The sequence below is a fragment of the Rissa tridactyla genome, chromosome 1 (assembly GCF_028500815.1).
Source record: "Rissa tridactyla isolate bRisTri1 chromosome 1, bRisTri1.patW.cur.20221130, whole genome shotgun sequence".
NCBI lineage: Eukaryota > Metazoa > Chordata > Aves > Charadriiformes > Laridae > Rissa > Rissa tridactyla.
The window spans coordinates 70,512,379-70,540,218 of NC_071466.1; the positions used below are offsets into that span (position 1 = coordinate 70,512,379).

At 41.2% G+C, this 27,840-nt stretch overlaps 2 protein-coding genes across 2 annotated transcripts in view; one reads left to right on the forward strand and one right to left on the reverse strand.

Moving 5' to 3' along the window:
- Positions 1-6,626, forward strand: part of ST6GAL2 (ST6 beta-galactoside alpha-2,6-sialyltransferase 2) — a 28,625-nt gene extending 21,999 nt beyond the window's left edge. The window contains exon 5 of the mRNA XM_054188789.1: positions 1,674-6,626. Coding sequence (XP_054044764.1) covers positions 1,674-1,942 — 269 coding nt within the window. The 3' untranslated portion in view covers positions 1,943-6,626. The remainder of the gene's footprint in view (positions 1-1,673) is intronic.
- The window catches only part of LOC128904446 (pinopsin-like), an 87,453-nt gene that overhangs the window by 950 nt on the left and 58,663 nt on the right, over positions 1-27,840 (reverse strand). The window contains exon 3 of the mRNA XM_054188790.1: positions 25,112-25,345. Coding sequence (XP_054044765.1) covers positions 25,112-25,345 — 234 coding nt within the window. The remainder of the gene's footprint in view (positions 1-25,111; positions 25,346-27,840) is intronic.

Genomic DNA, 27,840 nt, shown 5'->3' on the forward strand with positions numbered 1-27,840 from the left:
TATTTTTTAAGTGAAATCTTAAAAAAAATAATAAAAAAAAAAGGTGTCCAAGGCTTACTTCATCGTTTTCCTTTCACATGGCTATGTGAAACAGAAAAGGCTCCCAGAAGCTGTGATTGATGTGAAAATATTGCAGTTCAGACGGTGCTGTTGATCAATATCTGATATTAGTCCCTTCGAAAATCTGCAGCCGCAACACTAAAGAGTTCTGTCGTTTCAAAGCTATAAAAACCTTCTGTTAGTACAGATTTACACTTGTGCTGTAGGAAAACAAAGTTTGCGTAAGCCCACCTATCTTCCTCCTGAATCTGTCTAGTTTTGATCTTGAGCATGGGATGGATAAGGAGAGTAACGGCATTGCAGGACTGCACCTAAGGTCAAAGCGAACCTTTGCCTGGCTTTAAACAGGATGTTAATTTCCATTTGGCCTTTCTTAACCGCTCTTGGCAGTACTGATGATTGCCATCGACATGTGGCAACAAAAAATGGGTTGGCATTTTGTGGCTTCCTCCTTGCTGAGCAGGAGGTGGTCAGGGCCTTTTCCTTGTGACAGCACTGCTCTGAGAAGGAATTCGCCTTCCTCAGCCTCCCTTCATGAGACTCTTCACAAAATTGTCAGAAGCTGTGAGCTTTTTTGCCACCACTACATGGCTGATATTTTTTTATATGCCCTTCTGTGTGTATTTAGGCTGCCTTCTTGGTCATGTCTTCCTGCCTAGAGAGAAGCAAGTAGATGGAAAAAGTGGAATTGGTTCAATTCCAGACTAAAAAAGACCAACATTGTAATAAGATAGAGATGTTTCAAGGAGTACATCGATACCCTGATATGCCAACGATCAGAGTGAACCATCCAAAAGTTGTCAAGGGAATTGTTGGATGTCAAGGGAGTTGCTGGATGAGTGATACTGGCCCATCTTTCCATTCTTGTTTGCCCTTGCCATGGTGTACAAAAAAGGAAAGGGAAATCAGTCAGATTCTTCATAGCCTTGAAAATTAGTGTGTATGTAAATATTTGCAAGACACAGATATCCAAAAGCACAAAGTAGGATAGAATGGGCATACCTGGAATATTTTTTTTTTATCTCCTGTACGTGGCAGGTCAGAGTTTAGCTGTGGCAGTGGTACAAATACCAAGAAGAGCTCCTTAAAAACACCAGACAATTGCTCTGTGTATGTGTGTGTGTTCTGTATTCTGCAAGTGAATGTCAAGACCTGGTCTGTCTTGCTAAATAACTTCAAGAATTGATAATGTACAAGAAAACCGAGAAAAGTGATCAGTTGACTAAAAAAATAAGCATGCAGCTGCAGTAAGTCCCTGCTTCTTGTGTGGGATGTTTTGTGGACAGCGTAGGGTAAATGGAGGGAGGTGGGAGAGAGCATTCTTCTCACTCAAGGAGGCTGATGGTGGTATGGAAGCCCTTTATAGGCTTTTTACTCTTCCTTATGATTGTTGTCCTACCCCGTCAACTCTACAGGGATCTTTATGTATCAGGAACAAGTGAAAGCTGCTCTAATAAAAGGAACTATTCACTTAATGATTTCACAGAAGTAATACTTAAGGTGCGCAACAGCAAAGGAAAGCAGGAAAGAAAAACAGATCGGGTGACCGCAGGGAAATTTCAGTGAGAGAGATGAAATTTGGGGTTCACTTTTGTTTTCACTTTCTGCTCCAGGTATCCTCATCATGATGTCCATGTGTAACGAAGTGCACGTGTACGAATACATCCCTTCAGTCCGACAGACCGACTTATGTCACTACCATGAACTCTACTACGATGCAGCTTGTACCTTAGGGGCCTACCACCCTCTGCTCTATGAGAAGCTGTTGGTGCAGAGGATGAACAAAGGTTTGCAGGATGATCTGTATCGGAAGGGGAAAGTCATTTTGCCAGGGTTCAAAGCTGTCAAGTGCCCCGAACGAAATAGTTTCCCACACTTGTAGAAGAGAGTCCTTCAGAAACAATGTGCAATAAGGTACTACTGTCGTACTATAAAAAAGGAGAGAATACTTGAAAAATGTATCTTAGACCAATCTAGTCTTGAGTCTATAAATTGTAATTAAGTAGCAGGCATGAGAAATGCTTCTTTTCTGAGCCTGAGTATTTATTACTGCTTTGCAAATAGTTAAAAAAAAAAGGCTTAGCTCATGAAAGGTGCAAAGGACATACTTAGGCAGAAATATAATGTATTGTTGTGGGTGTGACTGTCAGAATTTGTCGGTGGTCTCTTATGCCACATATGCTAGACTGTAACTTTTTTTTAATGAACTTATTTAACTGTCAAACCTGGCATTGTGAAACAGCCTCTATTGTTCATGTACAGAGCAGCCAGTTGAACAATGCAGCATTTCTCATGGCTCCATGGGATTTTCACACTCTCCAAGAATGAAGTAATCGCTACTCCGAGCTGTGCAGTCATTGACTAGCGCAGGCTTTTAATTCCTGCTCATAGGCAGCCCCAGTTACAGGCCTCCAACTGTACAGGGGGCCTTATGGTGGCTGTGAAGTCAGTGCAGACGGAGATGGCTGTACACACAGCTAAACCAGTAAAGCTACTGGATATACTTTTGATATCAGACCCCCGTGCTCACACTGACTGCACAGGGCAGAGGGAAAAGAGAAATGTCTCATTTCTTTAGAGAGCAACTAATGTATTCGTAACCCATTCAGGAAAAAAAACACTCCCTGGGAGGCCTATCAAGAGGGTGTAAGTGAGATGGAAATGGTGCCTTCCCCTGGTCTGCACAGATAAAGATGATCCAGAGAAAGGCAAGGGAGGCCGTGCAGCACTCGCACGTCTCGCTGAAAGCCAGCGTAGAGGGAGCTCACCTTCCTGCAGCAAAGGTATCGTTTAGGATTACAGACATCATTTGTTAGGTATTTCACTGGGATCCAAATCAAACTCACTTGTTCACAAGTTGCTGCTGTTAAGAAAGTTTAAGGAGTTTTCTGACAAAAGAAGAGCATTGCAGCATTTTTTATTTAACTTTTGAAAGACCATGCCCCAGAGAGGCTGTAATGTCTGCAAGAAACCTGACTACAGATTGCATATGGAGTTAATTCGATATTTTCCTTCATAACACTGAATGAGAATATTCTCTAAGGCACTTCTAAAAATTTGCCTGGTTGCTAATATATTTAAAGCATTATTTTTCATGGCAAGACTTGAGTTTCAGATTTTCTGAGTGGCAGGATGTTAATGTTTTGGGGTGGTTTTTTTCGCCCTTTCTCCTAGGGTAAGGTCAGCAGGAACATATGTACCCAAAAGCACAGCTATATCTTCCTCATGTCCATTCAGTGGAAAGGCAGGCAGCTCAAAGAGACACTGAAAAAAATAGCTGAGTGATTGTGGTGGAAAGTATTTTTTGTGTTTTGTCTTAAGCAACAGAAAGGCAATTGAAGAGTGCACACAATATTAACGACTATTTCCTCTTCAATAGTAATGTAAGTATAATCACAGAATCCTTTTTCTGTCACTGCGCTCTTTGGGTCTGATGATTTTCCTTCCTCAAAAGTGGAGAATATGTGTCTTACATAGGGCTTCACCTTCTTTTCCCATGTAGTCTCTTGATTTGGGCTTCATGATCCTCTTAAGATTCCTTTTGTTGACAGAAAGTATGTCCAGATGATCTAAAAACTGTACTTCTGTATTGTGTGGATAGTTATGTCCATAAATCATTTTGGTACATGTCAAAATGAGTAGGTTTTACTCATATTAGCCTTAGACTCTGGATATATTACATACTGATTTCTTTTTAATGTTATGTATGGTGGCAACTTTATTCTTAAAATCAATAACACTGGTTTTTAATTGTGTGGAGAATAGATAATTTACATAGAACTAATCTGTTTTTCCATACGTTTGGTACCCTGTTTGCAAAACATTTGAACAGTGCAATCAAACATGTCTGTCTTTCCCGTACGCTGGGTTAGCTACCACATGTTTGTAAAGGAAGGGAGTTGATTGGCTTTCGAGGACTAATGAATACACTACTTTTCCATAAGCTGTAAATTCTAAAGTTCTGAAAAGAAAAAAAAAAAGCATATCACACTGATTGGTCTGCAGCCGCTAATCTTTAACTTTGATTCTCACGAAGAACAAAAATACTAACTGCATTACTCAACTACCCACAGCAGGATTATGTTGTATTGTTCTCTCAGTAATTTGTCAGAATAACCAACATAGCTGTTGTACAGAACAAGGCAAATGATAAAGTTTCATGTAACGAGTGCTAAGCATACCTGCTCTAATACATCATTTAAATAACAATGCAGAACCAGGTCTGAGATGTTGTAAAATGAACTGTGTATTTTTAATCTACGGGACTGTGCGCATTCAAGGCCTTCTGGCATAAATTTTTTCTTTGCTGTATCCTGATTTATACGGCAGTCAGAGCTCCTTCCACAAGTGCAAACGTGGGTGCTGTAGCACCAGCACCTCTGTAGATGCTGCTGAGCTGTCCTGCAAACGCTTGCATGCTCACAGAGGGGGAAGACCAACTTGGGATGCCCATCTTGAAAAAAAAACTAAGCATCCCTGGCGTGACTTTCCAACACTTGTTTCCACTGTGATGTTTCACTGATCTGCCTGCTCAAACATTTTGTGGCTGCTTAAAGAGATTTTACTCCCCTACTTTGTCTTGTCCGCCTTCAGTTTTTGACACAAGTAAGCGTAGCCTGAGTTGGTAACTGAGGGCTCACGTCCACTTGCTGCAAGAGGGGAAGGGGCAGAAGTAAAGAGGGAACATAAAGGACTTGCGGAGGTGCTCCCCTCACCACTGCTTACACTCTGTGGCATTGGAATTGGTGGCTTTTATAAGAACCCACCAAGTATTCTTTGCGTTTGTGGGCATTTCCCCATCTCTGGTGAGGGCAGAGAGATCTTCAAAAAGAAGATCTATATTTTACATTCAGTAAATTTAAAACAGCGAGTGAGTGTCTAGTAGCACCGAAACATGTATCTTAATAACGCGGGAGAGTGCTGGGTTTAGATATGTATATTAAATGCAGGCAATGTGAAAGGAAATGCATTTTCCCACCCAGCCAGTGGGAAAAGATACAGCCGTGGCTTCGTAGCTCTCCCATGTGCCTGTCGCGCCCTGACGGAGTGGAACAGCACCGTCGATGAGAGGTTTGCCCAAACCTGGCCCTTGAAGTGCATCATCAGCTGAGCAAATGCCTCTGCTGGTGAACTCCCTTCACACTTGTTGCTGCGATGCAGGTTTTAAATTTACGGAGTTTTACCGACAAGTAGGAGTAAGTTGCCTTCAAAAGCTGTTGAGCTTCATTTCTGTGCCCTGGTGCTGTGGACAACAGTTGCACTTAGCTGAAACAAACCAGAAACACAGCAGCAGCCTAAGGAAATGTGCTGAGTTTATGCTGAATTTCATTATGCTCTTTTTTCCACTGTGAATTCCGTAGCTTTTCTGACTTGCGGTGCTCTATCATTTTACGCATTCAGCCTTTGGATGGTTAAATCAAGGTATTCTTCTGTTTATTCATGAAAAAAAAATACGTAAGATTTTGCCTCATTTTGAGCCAAAAACTTTTTTGCTAGAAAAAAAATTATTAATTGTTTCATTCTTTATGGTTCTAGAGCTTTTAGTCTAACATTTACCTGAGCATAAACTCACAGCTCAGTCAGTCATTCCTTGGATTAAACTGCTTCATCTTCTTTTTTGACCTTGCTGTGCAATTTCATGCTGTTCAAACTCCGGTAGTGTCAGTGAAATTGCAATGATATAAGAAATACGTACCTTTTTAGAGAGAGGGGGTGATTTATACACTCTAATCTATGCTCTCTCTGTACAAATTTAGCTAAATCATGGCATGTTGTTGGTCAGAACACTTTCTTTGGTGAAAACATCCAAATTCTGAACTTGTTGCTGTAGATCTCTTGCCAAAGTCAGCAAAACCAAGAAAGGTTTTTTTTCTTAAATGAAGACAAGTGTCTACACTCAATGGTTGCACAGACTGAACACAGTCATTTTAGAGACAGATTGAATTAAACAGGAGTTCAAAAGATGTGTAGACCAATCCAATCCATAGTGGTTTTTTTTTTTCTTTTTCATTTCCTTTTTCTTTAGCAGTTTTTAAGGATGGAAAATGCCTTTTGAACCGTGACACAGATGTACCATGAAATGAATATTAAATGCATTGACTGCAAAAATTAATGGCTACTATCTTTCCCTTTATGCTCGCTAAAGTTGATGCTTATTGAATGAATTAAATTGTATTTTGAAGTAGGTAATTCAGAAGACTGTTATTAGAAAACATCTGAATCTTTCCTGGGAGCTCTCCTCTCACACACAAGGAGGATACCTGATTTAACTGTTTGAAATTTAAAGTAGCCCGCGTCTGGGTGTACCTGAATCAGTGAATGAATTTTGACACTGCAAATTTCTTCTCTCTGGCTTAGTGATCAGATTCAGAGTTTTGTTCTTGAAATAAGAGTTGTGTGTAAAAGCCTTACATGTATCCATACCATCTCATCACTCTTATAATACATAGTCATTGAACTATTCAAATATAGACTGTGTACTTTTTTAATAGCTTTGAGAATTATTTTGTATGATGATTTTTTTAAATGAATGTGTACTCTAATAACAAAGCTTAAGATTTTACAGGAGTCACATTTTTAAGCAGTGTTTGTATACATTTTAACACTTTTTATATTTTCTATTATGATTTTGTATATTTTTATGTATGCACAGTGTACAGATTTTTTCCTGTAAATAAAACATTTGTTTTCATTTGTTTAGGAGTGCTGGTCTTTTCATATTGCCTTGAGTGAATGATACTGAACTGCAGATGGCACGAAACAGGGAAAGTGCCTGTCAGTTCTGCCCACAATTGCAACGAAATCCCGAATGGCAATGGACAGATAGGCTGACAAGTAGCTTTCACAGGTCACTACAGAAAAGAGGCAAATATTGTAAAGCCAGTTTTATTCTAAAATGAACATGTCTCCCCAGGCAGGTGCTCTGGGATTCCCGTGGGAGAATATACTGTACCGCTCCAGCTTTGGCAGTAAATTTCTTGGGATAGTCAAGCCCTCTAAGGAGGTGACGCTCTGGTGACTTGATGCTGTACTCAGAATGCTGGTAAACTTCAGCTAAATGGCTGTGCCACCCATTGAAGGAATCCACCGTCATGTCTTAAAGACTAAGAACAGGCTTTTTTGTCAGTTATTAATTAAAATGAAAAACAACTTACCAAAGGGAAAACATAACTTGCCATTCAGTTTGTGATGAAATACCGTATAATTTAACCACTACAAGTCTGCTTACATCCATGAAATGTGAGGCATTCTGCTGCTTTTGGTGCTCTTTGAACTACGCACTGGCCGGAGTTGGGCCACTGGAGGTGACAGTCACTGTTTTCATCCCAGGGAGTCACCTTGAGTCCATGCTGACAATAAAGCTAGTTACACATTAGTGGAATGTTAGAAGTGGGATTGCCATTACACAACCTCCTGGCAGCCAGTAATCATGCAGCTCATCCTGTGTATTACACCACCACCTCCTGGCAGGCAGTGTTGAGGGGATAATTGCTGTATGTCATGATACGCAAGTAACACCTCTCAGAAAACTCAGAACAATGAGCTACATCAGGGGATAAACTGAATGCTGGGATGCACGAACGAAGCAACTAATTGATGCTTTTCAAATCCTTCAACTTTGCTTTTCATTTAAAAAAAAACAACAACAACAAAACACGATCACTGCATTTCATGTGATAAAATGCTCAGTAAACTTCATTGTGTATGACACCAAAGAGGATATTCTTGTCTCACGGAACACAAACCAGTATCTCAGTAGGAGGTTGAAATCCATGAGCTATACTGCGTTGGGTACAGTGAACATCTTGGTGTACCCCCTATTCTTTAGCAGTGACGGCTATAGGCAATGTGACTTTACCTTTCCGATCGTATCTCAGGGAACCTTGGAGGCAACCCATTTTCAAGTTTCATTCCCAAAATCAGACTACCCCTTTCTGAGCAATATGCCTTTGAAGGAGGCACCTTTTATCTTTTTATTCAAAGAAGTCAGCTGTTCCACTTGAGCAGCTCCGAGGGGCATAGTTTTCTGACAGGTCGACCTTCATACTGGCATTTTGGTCTGTTTATCTGCATTATTAGCTCACCTGTTGTGATCTGGTTGAAAGACAAGGTTCAGGACGACTGCTCCAACTTCCTGTCTTGACTGCAGCATGAACCCATTGAAGAACACCTAGACAAGCGCAGGAGGAGCCAGTCTTTTGCTATAATCACACCTGTCACCTTCTGCAGGAAACTGCACCTGCAGCAATGATTAAGTAGTGGCTTATTGTGGGATTACTTTATCAATCAGTATGAACAGTCCACTCACACTTGTGGTTTGGTTGGACTTCTATTCTAGCTCTCCCAGCATCTCGATCTTTCCAGGGTGACAAGTGGATAATTTGGTTGTTTCATCAGCATAACATGGATTTATCTGCTTGCTGCACCCCAAAACCTACCGATGTCCACTCCATACATGTATCTTTCCTTATCTTAAATATTTAGGTTCTGCTTTCTTACAGTGGTTAAGTTACTCCAGATAGAGCACTTCAAAGAAACTACTGCACTTTTCTGGAAGTACAGCCTGACCCCTGAGCTTCATGACTTGGTACCCAAGACAAGTTAGTAGTGCATTCCTTGTTATTTCTTTTTCTGAAAATACGCTGATATTGAAGTAAATGCATATTAAGTTTGATGGAAATGCTTACTGACTATATTATAATGACAGGGAACTAACTGTAACGCAGTAATACAGTGGTTTAGTTTTTTCTTCCCTGGAGGCAGAGTAGCCACCAGAGAACTGACTGCACAAGTAGGTTGTGACAAATCACAGGGGGATCCATTGCTGATGGGATTGCTGGATTCTTAAAGATGATAAAAGTGAAGAAAGGGGTCCAGGGGAAGGAAGGAAGGGGGAGAGACAAGGAATAATGAAGCACAGCAAGGAAGGAGAAAGAAACAGCTAGAAAGATGTACTGTACCAGATGCAAAGGCAGAACTGCTGCTTTTTCCTAATAGGCACTTAATTGGTTTTGGCTGTTTGTTTTCTCATCCATTAGTGCTCACCTTGCTGTTGTCAGGTTTAGTGTGGTGAGATGTGATCTCAACATGAAAAACAAAGGTAGAGTTATGAACAGTAATTGACATCTGCTGAGGCTCAGCTTCTTTGTAAACACATGAATCCCACAAATTAAACTGAGAAAAGACTAATGTCAGCAGAGTTGTGGGGTTACACTGCTACACTCTGAGCAACCTCCTCTATGTGCTCATAGTCATCTGTATGAAAACTGAAATAAGAAAACTCATTTCCTCTGGTGACCTGTTTCTACGCATAGACAAATACGAATCAAATACCCTCTTGGTTACAGGATGCTGACAGATAAGGGATAATTACTGAAGCAACAACTCCTTATATGCTTGTGAGAGGTCTCCAGAAACCCTGAGGGGTTCAGGGAGGGCAGGCAATAGACATCACAGCTGCCTTGATTTTATGGAAGCAGCCAGAGGGGAAAATTGCTACCAGTGCTGACTCCAGGCTGTGTCAGCTGCTGTTAATTGCCTTGCTCCCAGACAGTCGCCTGACTGCAACTGAGCTGCCTGATTAAAGTATTTTGCTGGCCCGCCTTCTAAATGGTGTCTTTTCCCCACCCTCAGTCCTGGAGTGGAGACGCATCCTGCACTGTTGCTACCATGTGCCGTGGGTATGTCTCCTGTGCAGGCGAGGCCCTTTGTGGGGGGGGGGAACGGAAGAGGTTTGGGGGTTTCTGTATTGTTTTCTATAAAACTAGAGGTTTGTGGGTTTTGTTTTTTTTTTTTCATTTAAGCATAGTTTAGTCATTCTTATAGTAGTTCAAGGAAGTGTAACATGAACATGGCTCGAGTTCAGGACTCGTTGATGTTTTGTAGACTAGGTGGCATTCCTGGTCCAAAGTATCTACACCTTGAATCAAGACAGGGACGGTAAGAAGAGTATTTGGCAAGTTAAGGCAAGAAACGAGATATGTCTCTTGTGCAAGCTAAAAGTGCCTGAGGTCTACCCCTAGGCCCAGCCTTGCTGCCCATGAGGCACGTAAGCCAGGAGGCTCATATAAGGTACTATATCCTGAGCACAACGAGGACAGGTGTATGGGCAGATAACCAGGAAGGAAAGGTGGGGAATATTCTGCTTGAGGCCTGTTTCTGAGCCTACTTTTTCACAAAAAAAGGACAGGAGGATTTGCTGAAGCTGAGCAATGTTATTTTTCTTCCCTAGCAATATTCCTTGCTGGAGGTGCTGGGTTGTTATTCAGTTACTTCTAGTGCTTGTTTTCTTCTATACAAATGAAATGATAAGGTATCTGATGGACCTAATTTAGACTTCACAAATGCATGGGGCTGAACGTAGCTATCAGGCCATTAGGTGTTTTAATGAGCAGCTGGAGCATTCCAAGAACAGTAGAGATGAGAAGAAAACAAATCAATAAGCTGTTACCAAAATAATATTAATGAAGTTGTTCCATGGTAGAAGAGCAGGGAAGGCAGAAACAAAAGAGCATATACCAATGTCTGAGAAATATTACCTTATTTTCATGGATATAGCAAACCATTCAGATAATCCTTGATCATTTAAAAGTACTCTTTTTAGATAAGTCCTCATGAAATATGTACTCTCATATAAAGTGAATAAAATGAGAGATCAAAGCTGCAGGGATCATAAACTAATAATAATTATTTTGTTAGAGGAAAGAAAGAGAAACTTTTCTTTACCCATACTTCAATGTAACCAGCATGGCTGCTGAATTTCAAAGGGTCTGGTTGTGCACATGAAAGCATAATATCAACAATGCTGCTACGTCTTCAATGCACATTGGTTTAAGACAGCACTGTTGCTTTTAGTGGGGTTTATCACTGCAGGAAAAAAAGACATATTGTCTTTTTGTCATATTTATCTCACACGTGCTCTTCTCTGCCCTTAAATAGATCTAATAATCCCCATACAGTATACAAAAGGAATAGCATACGTGAAGTTATCTCCTCCTACCTAAATGAAGCTTAAGAAGTGTTTCCTAAAGCAATGTGAGGAGCAAGAATCATAGAATCGTTAGGGTTGGAAGGGACCTTAAAGATCATCTAGTTCCAACCCCCCTGCCATGGGCAGGGACATCTCCCACTAGATCAGGTTGCTCAGAGTCCTATCCAGCCTGGCCTTGAACACCTCCAGGGATGTGGCTTCCACCAGCTCTCTGGGCAACATGTTCCAGTGTCTCACCACCCTCGTGGTGAAGAACCTCTTCCTAACGTCCAGTCTGAATCGACCCATCTCTAGTTTTAATCCATTCCCTCTAGTCCTACCATTACCCAACATCCTAAAAAGTCCCTCACCAGCTTTCTTGGAGGCCCCCTTAAGATACTGGTAGGCCACTATAAGGTCTCCTCGGAGCCTTCTTTTCTCCAGACTGAACAACCCCAACTCTCTCAGTCTGTCCTCATAGGAGAGGTGCTCCAGCCCTCGGATCATCCTCGTGGGCCTTCTCTGGACACGTTCCAGCACGTCCATATCTCTCTTGTAGTAGGGGCTCCAGAACTGGATGCAGTACAGGCAAAGAACTTCGGTGAATAGCAACAAAAACGATCCTGCCTCTATTTCCTATTCCCATTTCATTAAGTCAGAATTGTTTAGGGCTTTGCAGTGTGATTGATGCATCCTGACTGACAGAGGCAGCAGCAAATTTACCAGTCCCTACAGTAACATTTTACTTCATGAGGAGAAATGAAAGGTCTGTTACAACTGTAATATTGGATGAATGATTCCAGATCATTTTGAAATAACTCGCATTTTGCTGAAAGTTCAAAGCATAACAACAAGAAGTATTTTGACACTTGAAAAATGTATGTGTTTATTTAGTCACAGTCAATGCGCTGTTCTGCCTATCCCGTTTCTTCTTGCATTTTCAGTTTTTCACCCATGGACTCTGTATCAGCCCAAAAGGATTGAAAGAAAGACTCCAGCTGACTGTGACAGGTTTATGCTGATATATTCCTGCCCCAATTCCACTATGACTAAAGTACATTAATGAACACTTGTAGAAACGTGATCTTATGGTGTTCTTTTTTACTGGCGGTTATGAGCTTCCTCTCCTTGCCTATGTGTGTAACACAAGTTTAGGGAAAACAGTTCTTTCTGATGTGTTCCTTACAGAGTTTTACTTAGGCTGAGACCAAGCACACTGCACAAGGAAATCCAAAGCCTTATTTTCATGAAGTAATTTTTGTAGTATGATACCATTGTCTATCTTCCCTTGTGAATTACTCAGGGTCTTTTTGCTTGAGGGTGGGTCACTGTCTTACATTCTGCCAACACTCACGAACACACAAAGACTTCAGCAGTTCTTGGGCATTTTATCTACTGCCTCTTCCTCAGCACTATCTTTCATTCTGCCTCTGGCTGAAGTACAGGTTCTCATGAGCGCTCCCTTCCCCCACATTCCCATACCACCTGCCTGTTGCTACAGCTTCTGTTGTCCAAAACGATCTTTCCATCACTTGCTATGCGTGACATACTGGAGATGCTCTGATATGGGAATGCTGTGAGAACCTTTTAATTACCAGATATGCATCCTGCTGCTGGATGAGAGCTTTTGTTACAGAGCTGACGCTGTTTTTCAGGCAGAGAGCTGCAGTGTGGTAAGAGGTGGGTATAAGGGATAGAAACCAAGTCTTTCCATTTTTTTTATCTTTACCTTGGTTTGCAGCCAATCAGGTATTGATTTTACGTAAGACAGAATTAGCAATTACCATGGCTGGTTTGACTTTTGACTGTGTTTTGGTAGCAGTTGTTTGGCTTTATGTATAAACAAAAAGAGAGGATGCAACAGAACAGGAAACAACAGAACTGACTGGGTTGAGAAATCAGGATTTCTGTTGTGATGGGATTTCTAATTCTTCTACAGTTTCTTTCTTATCTCGGACAAAACCAAAACAAATTGTCAAAAAAAAATCCAGACAAAACCTTGGACTGTCAAAATATCCAATTACAGGTAGATGCCTTCAGGGAATTAAAGTTCAGCTTCATTCTGTGTGTTCCCCTGTGAACCAGATTTCTGGGCTGGACTACATTTCACTGCGTGTCCTTCCCTAGCTAAGCCACCACTGTTCCTGCTCTGGTGCATGGGGGATGCAGGCTGCTCAGGAAGCTTGATCTGCCTGGGTGAAGGACGGTGTTTTTCAATGAAGATACCTTTTACAGGAATTGAGGTGTAAAGGCTTAGGCATGGAGATCTGCCCTGAAATGGGGTGTTTTGTCCTTATTTTTTTCCCCCGCTGAAAATAAAATTGGCAAAATTAACAACTTCTAATTTTGCAGAAACAACATTTTGCACTGAGAAAATGCTTTAATGGGAAACTGCCCAACAAGTTACGAAACTGCCTGGTTTTTGTTTTATAACTCACATAGAAATCCCTTGATTTTGATGTTGGCCACCACTGAGAGAGAAGGCAGTGAAGGTGAAAAAGAAGACAAGTTATATGTGGTTTTGGTCAACCTTTGAATCCTACTTGTAGTGTGTTCCTCTTGGTGTAAAACCAGCATACACAGCAGTCTTACAAAGCCCTGGGTGAGTTGTAAGGTCGTGAGTAAGTATTGCCCCTAAAAGGGATAAAATATTACACCTGAAGCAGGGTCATCCATAAAGTACTCAGTATAGAATAGTTGTACCCTATATAATCGACCCTGCATATTTCTATACACCCATTTCTGAAAATCCGGCCCTAAGCCCTAATTTAATAGAATAAAGGGATTTAAGAAATCACTGTAGAACTGATGTTCTTGTTTTCAGTCCAGGTTCTGAAGTTAATAATCAAGAGAGTTAAGCGCTGCAAACAAGACAGAAACAAGGAATAACTCCTAATGCATCGAAGGGTTGGTCCTCTACTAACACCTAATGGACTCCTAAGAAGTTGTTCCCCCAGCGAAATACACAGTCCCGAGCACGATTACCAAAATGGTTATAATTTGAATAATTGTTTTTTATTTGAATTTTTCATAATTTCAGAAAGCTAGAAGAGTTACTACAAGGGCAGAATAGAAAAGGAAAGTACTATGAAGGCAATGTGTCGTTCACCAGAGTGTTGCTTTTGCCACCACATACCCATGCCACAAGAGTGGCCCATTGCCTACAAAGCAAGGGAATGCAACTAATGAAAGATAGGACCTTTGCAGGACTGCTTTTGCTATGACTACACATTAGTGATATCAACTGGGCATATTCTTGGTCACAGGCATTTGCACAGCATCAAGAGCACTGAATACTTTTGAGCATGAGATTATATATAGCAAAAAGTAGTACTAAAGATGCTTATAATTGTGTTTAGATTTGACATCAGTAGGATAGGATAGAACTGAAGAGTTTCAGTTGGAAGGGACCTACAATGATCATCTAGTCCAACTGCCTGACCACTTCAGGGCTGACCAAAAGTTAAAGCGTATTATTAAGAGCATTGTCCAAATGCCTTTAAAATACTGACAGGCTTGGGGCATCAACCACTTATCTAGGAAGAATGTTCCAGTGTTTGATCAACCTCTCAGTAAAGAAACGTTTCCTAATACCTAGTCTGTTCCTGCCCTCACGTAGCTTTGAACTGTTACCACATGCCCTGACAGTGAATACTAGGGAGAAAAAAATCAGCTAAGAGCCTAGGTCACTGGAGGAAGCAAAAAGCACTAAACTAGTTCAGCCCAGCAATATGGAGACAGAAGGTGATCTGTTTGCAGTGTGCCTTTGCAGTGAAAAGAAGACAACTACCGAAGAAGAAAGGCTCTTTGAGTAAATCAGGAATAAATGTTCATGAACTGGCTACAGATAAATTTAGTTTGAAAGCAATTAATATACTAAACATCAGAGGAACAAAGCTCTGCAACAGCTTCTGCTTCAAAAGACAGGGAACCTCAATTATTTTTTTTTCATTTGGATGCTGTCAAATTTCTGAATTGCATTAAATGATGCAGTTTATAATGAAAAGGGATTTATTCTAACGAATTACAGACCCAGTATAGTTTTATGTTGTTTTTTCCATACTGTGGCAACAGTTATTTCCTTGAGTACAGCAGCTTTTTTTGCCCTGAAGGAAGAAGGACATCATGATTAAATCATAAAATAAAGTTCTACAGATTTGAATTAGACTTGCCATGCAACTTCATGGTGTTTTGAACAGTAATCTAACCTTTGATCCTCAAATTTCTCCTGCTGTAAAACTAGGATGATGATAATGATCTGCTTTACAATGATACGAGGATTAAATCAATAAACAATATTTGTTTAGAGGAGGTTACCTAAATGTTGAAAAATATTCAGGAAATCTCATTTGCTTTTTTCTCTATCCACCTAATCTGAAATGATTGTTGCTTCAATTCTTAGCTGGATACATGACTACAAAGATATACCTGGTAGATACAGTAAAACTCTAAGAAGTAATGTCAGCTGACACAAAATATACAAAAACATCGTGTTCTATATAGAATTTTAGTATTATGTCATAGACACATCACTAGAGATTATTCAGTGATTGAACAGGAGAGGAAAATGAGAGGTTCTGTTACCTCCAGGGTTACACTTATCAAATCTTTTTCATCTGTTGAATTTGATTGTCCTCATAAAGCAACTAAATTCTTGTTTATATAATCTGTTGCATCGCATTAGAGGTTCTGTTTTCTTCATCATCTGACCTACACCTGCATTCAGCTTTGAAATGGTAAGCTGCAGCAAATACATAGCTGTGAAATGTGGACCTATCATAGAAAAGGAGAAACATCAGAATTAAAATGGGGAATGCTGAGGCAAAATTAATGCTTGACCGTAGCCAGACCAAGGCACGGGCTAAAATTCAGTCTGATCCCTGACCTGGCATTGCAGCTGAGATCACTGCAACAGAAGGTCCCATAACATCTGTTCAGTGTGGCTTGGCAACGCTATTTTGAAGAGCAGCACAAGTGCGGTCTAACTGTAGATCCTGTATGCCTTTGTAGGTCCTTAACTGTCCACACCAAACTTGGAAATCAGTCCAGAAAAAGATACCAAAATGCCAAGTGCTTTCACCCGACTTTTAGATCACGCTGCAGTAATGGCAAGTGAGAAACAGCACAGTTGTCATTAATACCTTTTTTGCCTGCATTTGACTTAGCACTGATTGAGCTGTTGACCATCCAGACTCTTGAGGAGAAATGTACATGTGAAGACAGCAAAGAAATACCGCTTTGGTTGAGTTTCTGCTGGTGTACGCTTTCAAGAGCAAACAGGACACCAAGGGGCCTTGCTTATAAGAATCCTAACAGCTTTTTTTTTTTTAGCTGTGAATATACCACATTCCTTGCTTCTGTAGTAAGCTCCGGATACTGGAAACTTCAATATATCTCTCAATCTGTCCTGCAGGTTTAATGTTACAGGTTGAAGTGTGTGAAAAATAGCTGATTGCAAATGGTGTCCTGAAGCTCCCAGCACAACTGTAGGCTGATCACAATAGGCAAGTGCAAACAATTTGACTGAAGCTGTTTTGCCTGTACTGGAGAAAAGTTGAGATGTGTAACTCTACAGATTCTTTGAACCCTTAAACAGTTTGTTGTTTTATTGCCTTTTGGATAGCGACAATGATTTTAGAGGTCAAATCTTTTCCTACAGATATTTCTGTGCTAGGCTTCAAGTAGGCAGCAACATTAATCTCCTGTGATTCAACCACTGCAGTTAACTCTGATTTCCCTGTCTCTGCCAGGGTAAATGTGACGATGACCCTTTCTATTGACCAGCATCACCTGTAAGGTTGTCAGGAAACAGCTGAAGCAATGGTCCCTCTTTTCTAAGCTAATCTCAATGAAAATGCACTAGGGTGGACCTCTTAAGGGACCTCTTAAATTGAGATTCAACTATTTTTTTTATTTATTTTTTTTTTTTTGGAAAGTTGACTCATCCAAATAGGTTAACATGTTTACCTGCATCGTGCGTAGGGGCTTATTCTAAATAACACAGATCACTTAAACCTCTGAAGAAATAGATTAGTCATCCAGGTTTACAGAATACGTGGAAGAGACAAGAAAAGACCTACTGTAAGTGTATTATATGACAAGATTACTTTCTATATCATAGAATGGTATAACGGGTTGGGTTGGAAGGGACCTTTAGAGATCATCTAGTCCAATCCCCCTGCCACGTGCAGGAATATCTTTAGATCAGGTTGCTCAAAGCTCTGTCCAACCTGGCATTAAGCAATTCCAATGATAGGGCCTCCACAACTTCTCTGGGCAACCCGTTCCAGTGTGTCACTACCCTCATCATAAAAAATTTCTTCTTTACATTCAGTGTAAGTCTACCTTCTTTCAGTTTAAAACCATTACTCCTTTTGCCTGTCACTACAGGCCCTGGTGAAAAGTCTCCATCTGCCTTTCTTATAAGCTCCCTTTATATATTGAAAGGCCACAACAAGGTTTCTCCAGAGTCTTCTCCAGGCTGAACACCACCTCTCTCAGTCTTTCTTCAAGGGACAAGTGTTCCAGCCCTTCTGGACCTGCTCTATCAGGTCCGTGTCTTTCTTGTACTGGGGACCCCAGAGGTGGACACAGTACTCCATGTGGGGTCTCACCAGAGTGGAGTAGAGGGAGAGACTGACCTCCCTCGACCTGCTGGCCACGCTTCTTGTTTTGCAGCCCACGATACAGTTGGCCTTCTGGGCTGCATTCACACATTGATGGCTCGCGTCCAGCTTTTCAATCACCAGTACCCCCAAGTCTTTCTCTGCAGGGCTGCTCTCAATCCATTTATTCCCCATTCTATATTAATACTGGTGATTGCCCTGCCCCAGGTGCAAGACCTTGCACTTGGCCTTGTTGAACTTCATAACACTTGGACAGGCCCACTCCTCATGTCTGTCAAGGTCCCTCTGGATGGCATCCCTTCCCTCAGGCATATCAATGGCACCACTCAGTTTGGTGTCATCTGAGGGTGCACTCAATCCCCCTATGTCTCTGAAGACATCAAATAGTATTGATCCCAGTTTGTACCCTTAAGGGATCCTCCCTCTCTCTTTCTGTGCTGCTTGTCACTTCAAATTTAACCTCAGCTTCATTCTCTTTGGAGTCTCCTCTTTTCTCATTCTTTCAGAAATGCCTGTTTTCTTTTGCAGAGTGGGTATGGACTACAAAAGGATCACATTGCCTTTGCTACAAGCCCTACTCATTGCATTTTCCCATTCTGACCTGTTAATTTCCCTTGTCTAATGTGGAGGTCTCTTCCCACTTCTGTGAAGCCCCGTGTTTCTCCAGTGCTATGAAAAAAGCAATACAGGAAGAGATATCGACATATTAGATGCTGTTTAAAATTATATATAAAGTAAATAGATATTGCTGCCCTTCACTTTCCGTGTTTCCAGAAAGGAAGATCTTCTAACTGGACGTAACTTCCATTACTGCATTCCCTAGCCATAAGTTGCAAGTCATTATATAGTCTAAACCACATGTACTTATCCTGTATTTGTGTTCATTCATGCGTATTAGTTTCCAACTTTATTTAATATTTTGCTTGCACGAGAGATGGCCTGGCTGCCTGCTTCCTGCTTTTGCCTGGGGTCTAAAGAAGCAAGTCTTAAACCCTTCTGTGATGATGAGTTTGGATCAGCCCCCAGAGAACATCCACACGGCAGGCAGGACAAGGCTGAGCTCATGTCAACATACTCAATGGGTTGTGCCAAGGATGTAGTCTGGGGCAGCGTGAAGGCTGACTGGTGCTGCTTGGGAACTTAGTTAAATGCCCAGGTTATTTGCCTGAACTGATCTTTTTGTCATGAGCCGCAAGATAAATTCCTAAAGTAATTTTAAACTCAATGTGTGAAATGCAGTTATACCTTATGACAGCTGCAAAGGTGCCCTTGAGACCTTTCTTCTCTTTGCCCCTCAATTTTAAAAAGTCATAACACTGCATGTTGGGACAGAGATAAAGTCAAAACACTTCTGAACTGTACTATAGTATTGTACATAGTGTATTCTGCACTAAGAGATCATTTTAACATTGTCAACTTAAAAGCTCAAGTGTGCAATTCTATTTGGACAAAAATTCTTGCCATTTCCAGATGACTGAGAAGGTAATGGAGCATCACTTCTTTATGTTGACTATTATTTACTCAAAGCTACCAGTGAAGAGAAAATATGAAAAAACAGATCATGACTATTAACGTATACATTAATTTTAATGAAAAATTATAGCAACGTATGATAATAGATCTTATGGTAAGCCCACAAAACTCTAGAAGGGCATGAACTAACAAAGAGGGTCTCTTTTCAGGACTTAATAGGTGTGTTCCAACTAGTGCATAAAATGAGGTTTGACACAATTGTCCTTGCACTGTATACTGTCTTTCCACATCTGTAGTTTTGTGTCCTCATGCAGCTAAAATATCTTAGTTTTCCAAGCGGGAAAATGAGCAGACTTAAAAAAAACCAATGGCATTAACTTATCCACGTATTCCTGCAGCTTTAAAAATGAAACATTACCTTTGTTGGACATACAGAAAATTGCACAATACCATATGAAAACTGATTGTGAAAATACAGTTGTTATACAGCCAGTTGGGAAATGTTAAGGTTGTTATTATTTTTTTTATTACTATCATATGTAGCTCTGTTTTCCAAAGTGCGTTTGCATTTCTCCCTGCTCAGTGCCTGAGGTAAGATCAAGAAGGACTGAAAAGAGTTGTTAGAAAACTGCGTATACAAGGCACAGACAGATTATCATTAAAGAAAGGAGGACTCCTTGTTCCTCGTCTGGCAGCAGGGACGTTTCGCGAAGGCCCTGGAAGAGGAGGCTGGTGTGAGTAGTGAACCACTGGGTGAGAGGCGGGTGGTGGTGGCGGTACAGCTTCTCGGGGACCAACGCAGCCACAGCGTGCCTGGGAGGTGTCTGACTCGTGATCTCTGGATGGTGTGCTATCATGCATCCTAATGTAGCAAAATAATACAGAAACGCCTTTCCTTTTTGCTCACAGTTCTAACCTGCTGGGGGAACTCCATCTCCCTGCTGGGTTAACTCCTGCGTATCACGCATCGGATTCCAACAATGTTCCCCTGCTTCTTCACAGCCCTTCTGTAGAGGCTCTCAGCTTGGGCCCAGGCGCCTGTTTTACCTTGTGGGCGTGAACAGTGAAGATAAACCTGAAGACAATTCAACGTGTGAGCAGTCCCACTGGAGCACCAGGGCTGCGTGGTCTGAGTAAATGCTCACTCATGAGAAACACAGTTGCACGTGCTGGGTCCAGGTCTCACTGAGGAACACTCTTAAGTACATTATTATTATTATTATTATACGAATCTCATTGTCCACCAGCGAAAAAAAAAAAAATCTTTGTAACTGGTTTAGTTTGTTCACTCTTTCTATTTAATTTCTCTCTCACCCCGCCCACCTCCCCTCCCCAATACATGATAAATTTGGAAAGGTCACAGTATTAATTATTTTCAAGTAAGTGTATATATTCTTTTCAGCATCAGTTCACCAGATCCTTGGGGAAAATGACAGGGTCAGCTTCTATTTTTAAAAGTGCAATGATTTTAACACAAGAAGACAGAGAGTAGAAATCAAACTGCTCATCAGGGACTTTTACTCACATCTAATACATCCCTTCCCTCACACTCTCCCTCCTTACTTTTGCTCAGAGGCACTTTCTGACACCAGAAATAGCACATTGTTGATCACAGGGTTTGGATGGGCTTTTTTCCAAATTCTAATACGCAAAATAGTATCAGATGTGCTAGCCTGAGTTTCAGTAGTCCAGGGAGCCTTAGGTGCACTACCTGAGCAACTAAACGTGTGGAGTAATTAGTGGGAAACCCATGAGCTGCAATGGAGCAGCTAAGGTTGTGACTTAGTATCTGATCAGTGGCTTTCAAGTGATTGGTTCTGTAGATCTTTGAGTGACACAGGTTTAATTTGACTTAAATTTGGCTGTCAGTTAGCAATGCAGCAAATTCTGTTTTCTCTGTGGGCTAACTTGAAATTACGTGAAATAGCGAGCGCAGATTCACTCAGTCTCACTGTGCCTCATCCATAACCATCCCCTCTCAAGCACTCATTATTCATATCTCAACTTCTGTATCAATAAAAAATGAACTTCTTATATGTAAGATAAGGTTAACCTCAAAAGTTGCCTCGCCATTATGTTTCCAGCTAATGATCCCTGGCTCTCAGTGCAGTATGTCCTCAAGCACAGTTACAACACCCAGAAAGCTCTTCCATGACGGGGTTCCTGTGCTTTTCTACAGAATACGTGAAAGCAAGATGCTCCAAGCGATCATCGCCTCAACAGCAAGCCCATGGCTATGGGGGAGCTCCATTTTTCTCGGGTAAATGCTTAATACCTGCTTGCACGTAACGCGAGCAGGTTTCTGTCATGGTGAAAGGAAGGTAGTTGAAGCTGTCATTAAAAATCTGTTTAGGGTGGTTGCATGGGTGGACGTTTGAAGAGAGACAATGCAAGCTTGACAGGGAGCTGTGAGGGGAATAAGACACTGAGAGAGGGAAGAGAAGATGAAACAGAAAATCTGCATAACTGCGTTAACTGTATAACTGTAAAAGACTGATGCACTGAAAGCCTAAGCATGCTGACCCTGCCCAGCTAGCCCTGGCAACTGGGGGGCAGCGCCAGCCCAGATGTCATGGTACTTGGCTATGGCCTGCATTTTTGGGGGCCTGCCCTTTGGGGAGGGCAGCCCTAGGCACCCATAGCGAGAGAACAGGGAAGACAGAGTCTCTTCCTCTACTGTCTCCTCCAGCTTCCCCCTGAACATCACTCGGTCTCAGGCAGTTTAGTGTTTTACAGTCGTTTAAGCTTTGTCATTGAGGTTTAATGTCTGCCTGGCGTGATGTTATCAGCCCAGCAACAGTCCAGCTTAAATGGTGTGTCTCTCTCCTCCTGGAGGAGAGCCGAGGAAGGAGGAGAAGCATGTGCCCCAAGGCATCCCACCCGAGGGAGTCCCTGCGACTGGAAAGAAATTCATCATTTTATTGCCTCAGGTCAGTGCAGAAGGCAACGGCAAAGACAAAACTTTTTCTCTGGGGGTTCCTCGACCATGAAAGTGACTCAGGGCCTGCTTGAGAGTTAATTTAAACGTGTGCTGTGCAGTATGAGTTTTAAGGCTGACGGTTCCACGATATTCCACATTGATTTATGATAGCTGGAAGCTAACAGCACAGCTGCAGTCAACCAATGCTGTTTTGCAATTTTCAGGGCAATTCCCAAAGCAAAAAGGTTAGGTTATGCGCAGAGAACTAAAAATTAAGCCATATGTTCTCAGTGTATTTAGAAGATGCAGGAGTAAATAGCCTACTGTGGCATCTCACATTCGAAAATAGAGGACTGTGAAAAATGCAGGCCAGATGATTTCTGTGTTGGGAGGCACCAGCCTCCTGTGACAATTCTCAGCTAAGCATGAAGCCCAGAAAAGCTGACTGCTGGGGAGAAGATAGCTTTTCCTGAGGCGTGGAATTTACAGAAAGGAATGAGAACAACTATAGAGTAGCTGAGGTGCTGCGAATGCCGGTGACGCACGGGATGAGGGTGTTACTACTGCTCCTGTTCTGAAAGGAAGGGGAACAGACGGAGGAATGCGTTGCACCCTTTTTGAGTGAAGCTCATTCCTCAGTGTCAGATAAAAACAATTATTTTCACTGCTAATACACAGTGGCACAGCAGATGAGAGCTGCAGATTAATGCTAGGCATTAGCTATTATTTTGATTTTATTACAGTGAGAAGTATTTACCCAATATCTGACTGAGCTCCTTTTCAGGAGTGATTTTTGTCTTGATTTCTGCAACAATAAGGAAGCTAACTATGAAAAAAACCCAACCCATGCAGCAACTTCCAGCTGGCAACTAATGATCCACCCTCCAAGACTGATTTAACTTTGCCCTCTTGCATTTTTTTGTTAACTGGTGGCAGCTGTGCAACAGCAGGCAGTGGGAAACAAATGAAACATTCTCGGTGTTCAAAGAGAGAAATGTACATTGGTCTCGCATATGACTGGAGACGAAGGAAGTACATTTAAGGAACTGCTTCCAGTTCCCTGCCATGGTGCTCCTGAATTGTTGTACAGTCTTTTCATTTCCTGCTGCTAAGAAACAGCCTGCCTTGCTTCAAAATTGTCCTAACACATCTTCCCCTCGTAGACAGATCATCCCACACTGATCTTTCCTTATAAGAGATGATTGACTGGATCAAAAGTAAACGCCGTATCGGGAAACAAGCATTCAGAAGTATTTCCTTTGTAGCTGAAAGAGGCAGCTGCTGGAAGGAAAGAATGATTTTAGACAGCTTGCTACATTCCTGTGATATGCAAACACCCCGGTTTTATTTTTGCTAATCAAAATTTTCTACACAGTAAGCCTTTGGTTTTTGCCTCAGCACACCCACAGCAGCGTGACTGGCTCATAAGCCTTTGATGCTGCAGAATACTCAGTTCTCAATAACTGCTTGGAGCACTTTGAGAATATAAAACCAGCCTTAATTGTGTGTGTATCTGTGGATGCCAGGTTGTCGGCACAGGTAATTGTGCATGTGATTCTGTTTGTGTGACATATGGAGGCACCCCAGGCTCTGTACTGAGTTCATGTGTTGTAGGAGCCATATCTTTCCTCTGGCATCTGTACTCTTGCTATTTGTGATGTGCTCCATGTGTAAAGATAGTGCCAAAACGTACTTGTGATCCCTGTTATAGCCTGCTCCAGTGATGACAGCACTGTCAGATCACCTCATGGAACTCAAGGACTTCAGTCAAAGTGCTCAGAGAGTAAAGAAGCAAGACAGATGCTGCTGTTGAGAAGTTTCCGTAAGAATTGCAAAAGGTAGGGGGAAGGAGAAGAAGTTACTGTTTTGCTTCAGCATTAGAACTTTTCAAATGGAGCTCTCTATCTTTTTCAGCATCAGCTCAAACTAGACTTTGGAAATGAAGTCCTGGCCTTGGGGAAGGCAATAGTACGGTTTCCGTCTGATTTCAGGGAGGTTTCATGGCTTGCCTGAGATCTTTCCCTCAAACTCCAGTAGATTCATTCCTTGTTTAAGAACTTTAGGTTAGATGCACCAGACAAAGAATGATCTCAGGCTGTGGCAAAACTGGAATGTATTTGGCTGTTACATTCAACTTTTCCCTTATCTAGACTCCATAATAATATAATGCTGCTGTTGATAAACACTAAGGGTAGGCTCCAGCATACACTAAGCAAGAAAGGATAAAGGGGGTTTATTTGCTTTATAATACTGTAATGGACATAATAAAGAAAGGAAATAGAGAATAACCTCTAACATGTAATGTAATAAAAAAGATAAGGCATTTTCATAAATTATGCCTATTTTCTAAGTTTCTTACTGTAAAACACTTTCAAAACTTCCAGATTTGCCATTATCAAACTTTAGAGTCAGAGCTGTCAACACAGAAACATTAGGAAGTTTACTTTTGTGTACTGAAAATGCTATTTACAGGAATAAGGGACCTGAACTGCATCTAGGCATTTTAGAAGTGTTAGAATTGGCCTTGGTCCTCATGGGACAAAATTCATTATCTATTTTGGCATGTAGCTGAACTGAAATTTTAACAGGAAGGACGCAGAAGTCCACAAAAACTGTAATTGCAGTGAACATTTGTGTTCAAGGGGATCTGTCACGAAAATGGTAAGTATTTGCAAATGGGCTCCTCCTTTACGTTATTCTCAAGGTCATGAAATCCCTTCCACTTCTCGTCCCTCTTTTCTCCTCCCTCCCCCCAAATGTTTGAGTATTCTTCCTGTAAATAGATGGCAATACCTTTGGCAACCCTGCAGCATACACATTAACACCCAGTGTGTCCTCAGAAGAACACAAGCAATTTCAGTAAGCAAATGTTTATCTGTTCTTCCCATCTAGCAATATATTATCTTGACTGCAACTGCTTTCACCCCAAGACTCCAGTGATATCATTTGGACAAGCCTCTAATGCCCTTCTCCCAAAGACACATCTATAGGACTGGTAATCACTGTGGCCAAGAATGCCTGACAGATGCAGAGGAAAATAAATTTTTAAAATATATTTCTTACCTGCTTATTCATAAGTATGTAGATAATTGGATTGCAAACAGTGCTGCTTTTTGCTAGGATGGAAGGTATGATGCTTGCAACTGGACTCACCACACCTGGCTTACCAAATGTTGCAAGTAATGCTATAACTCCATAGGGAATCCAACACACGAGATAACAGATAACTGTAGTGATTACCATGAACAGTACGTGGTATTCTCTTTTGCGGGCAGCATTCTTGTGGATTTTTCCAACCTAGGGAAAAGTGAAAAAAGATAGGCTTTAAGAAGTTGAGTTGTTAGATTTATTGCTTTAGCAAACTGGGAATATTGGTCTTGGGTAAGCAACGATAATCGACATTATAGTTCCAGAACCAAAACAGAGCCAAACCCAAAAGTGAGACAATGCAGTGGGAATACTTTAATTGTCTCCGCCAGGGACTGGGGAAGCCCTGCAGACATCATGGTAGTTTACCATTTTGATAAAAGGGACTGACTCCTGATAATCATCAAAAACAAGTTTTTTTTTCTCTTAAAAAGGTGTGCCAAATAGTGACATAGTTCAGCTATTGTATTGGGCTTTTGGGGAAATGGAGAGGAACTGGGTAAACAGGAGCACAGATTTAAATGATCGGTTTCAATGTGATGGTACAATGGCTCATCTTGGTATGATGAATTTACCAGCAGTTAACAGCCTGTGGGCAAACCCAATGCTGCTGTGGAAGTATTTAAAGCATTGTCTCTGCTTCTCCTTTGAACTGTTCTGGACTAATGCATCAAGCCCTTTTGGAGTCCAGAGCTCTAAGATGGAGGTTAAACCTTAAGATAACAGCCAATTTTTATTTTTAAGCCTTGGTGTGAATGCATTTCTCTGCAGACAACTACAGAACCCTTTCCAGTGTCTTTGTACTGCTGAGCACTTTGGTGATAACTGTGAGGGAAAAGTTTCATTCTCTACAGAACACGCCCATTCGGTGCCATGCACAAGCATTATTTTAAAGCAGACTTCCCCTGCAGTAGCTCTGTGAGATGGCCATTAAGTTTGATCCAAAGCCCATGGAAGTCAGCACAAGATTGAGCGTGTATAGATCAGGTTTGGGCACTTAGACTCATTTTACAGGGATTATGAAAACATTCTTAGGAAACATTGAGAAACACTAACTCCAGAATAGCATTGTTGGTCTCCCTAAGCATCTTTGCAGCCATCAGAGAAAAGCGAACTCTTAAAGGCCGCTAATTTTGGAGCCAGTATCTGTCTCCGGTGACTCTAGATGGAGCCTCAGCACACTGGTCTCCTGAGGTTATGGTTAATTCCTCAACTTCCCACAGCATCTGTTTAGCAAACCCAGATGTGCCAGCGGCATTTCAGGAAGTATTCAAATGTTTAAAGTATATCGGTTGAGTCTTGTACTCAGACAAATGTAATTTATGTCCACTTTAAGATCTTTTTTCCTCCTGAATGCGGTGCTTGAGAGAAAACTGCACCTGAGGGAACTAATCCCATGTAAAGCTACAAACATAAATAAGCAAAAAGGCAGCTCCCTGGAATGCAATGCATCTAAACGTTACCTACCCAAAAAAAAAAAAAAGAAGTTTGAAACGAATGGGTTTAAGCTGATGCAGGAGAACACTGATGTGCACTACTCTGTAAGTGAACAGAACACAGTTAAAGGTGGAAGCCACTAATCACCCGAGTCAAATGTCGTCTCCTGCTGCCTGGTGTACAACTTGCACATGCTAATGCAGTGGAAATCATCAGAGCTTTACCTGCCTCTTTGTGGTGTGGGTGCTTTTGCATAACATATGTGTTTATGTATCGTACTGCGAGTTAAAAACATATATAATAACTGTGTAAGTACATATGCAAAGCAAAATAATATGGTGACACTGTGTGTTTTCAGTTAATTATGATTCTAGCCTTCTAGAGTGGTTGGTTCTACCTGGAATTTCAGTAGAAATGTTCCTGTTGAAAGTAAATAGAACACATACCAACTTAGTCTGCCAAAAAATAAAAAGTATTTTTCCTGTCTAGTCTTCCAATGATTTTCTGCAAAAAGGCAATTACAAAATAAAATCCATCCTTTCTGAAAACACTGGGGACTATTCTTTTTTCTTTTTCCAAGAACAGAATTCGTTTATCTCATAATTACTTTAGCTTGAAAAAAGGATTAATAATAGATAATGGTCCGATCCTGTATTGCTCATTTGAACTAAATTTTTCATGACTAATAGGAATTTTCTCTGATTAAAGAATCCAGGATCCCATGTTAGCTGCAGCTATGTTACAAGTTTAATATTAACTGAGGAATGCAAAGCCCCAGCTAGCCATGGCATCCATGGTTAAAGATCTTTGATAAAGGCAAAAGCATCAGTCAACACATTTTCCCTCCATGTTTAGATAATACCTCTCTCCTGAACAGTTTGCAAGAGTTTACCCTCAGCAGAGAAAAAATATAGAACAGAAAGAAGGGAAGGAAAGATGTGTAAAACTGAAGTGACCGTGGATGGGATTTTGGTATGTATCCTTTTATTTTTACGTCTTTAGCCTGTTTCTTTAGGAAGGGAAGCCTGTGTCAATATGTCACTGTGTCAATATGTCAATATGTTAATAAATCTGTCTGTCTGTCTGTTGGTCCCAGTATCTTCCTTGCAAATTTGATTGAGGTTTTGAAACATATTAGGTGGACAGAGGTCTTTGACACTGAGTTCTTCACATATCACTACAGCAGAAGGACCCTTAATGTTCTTATC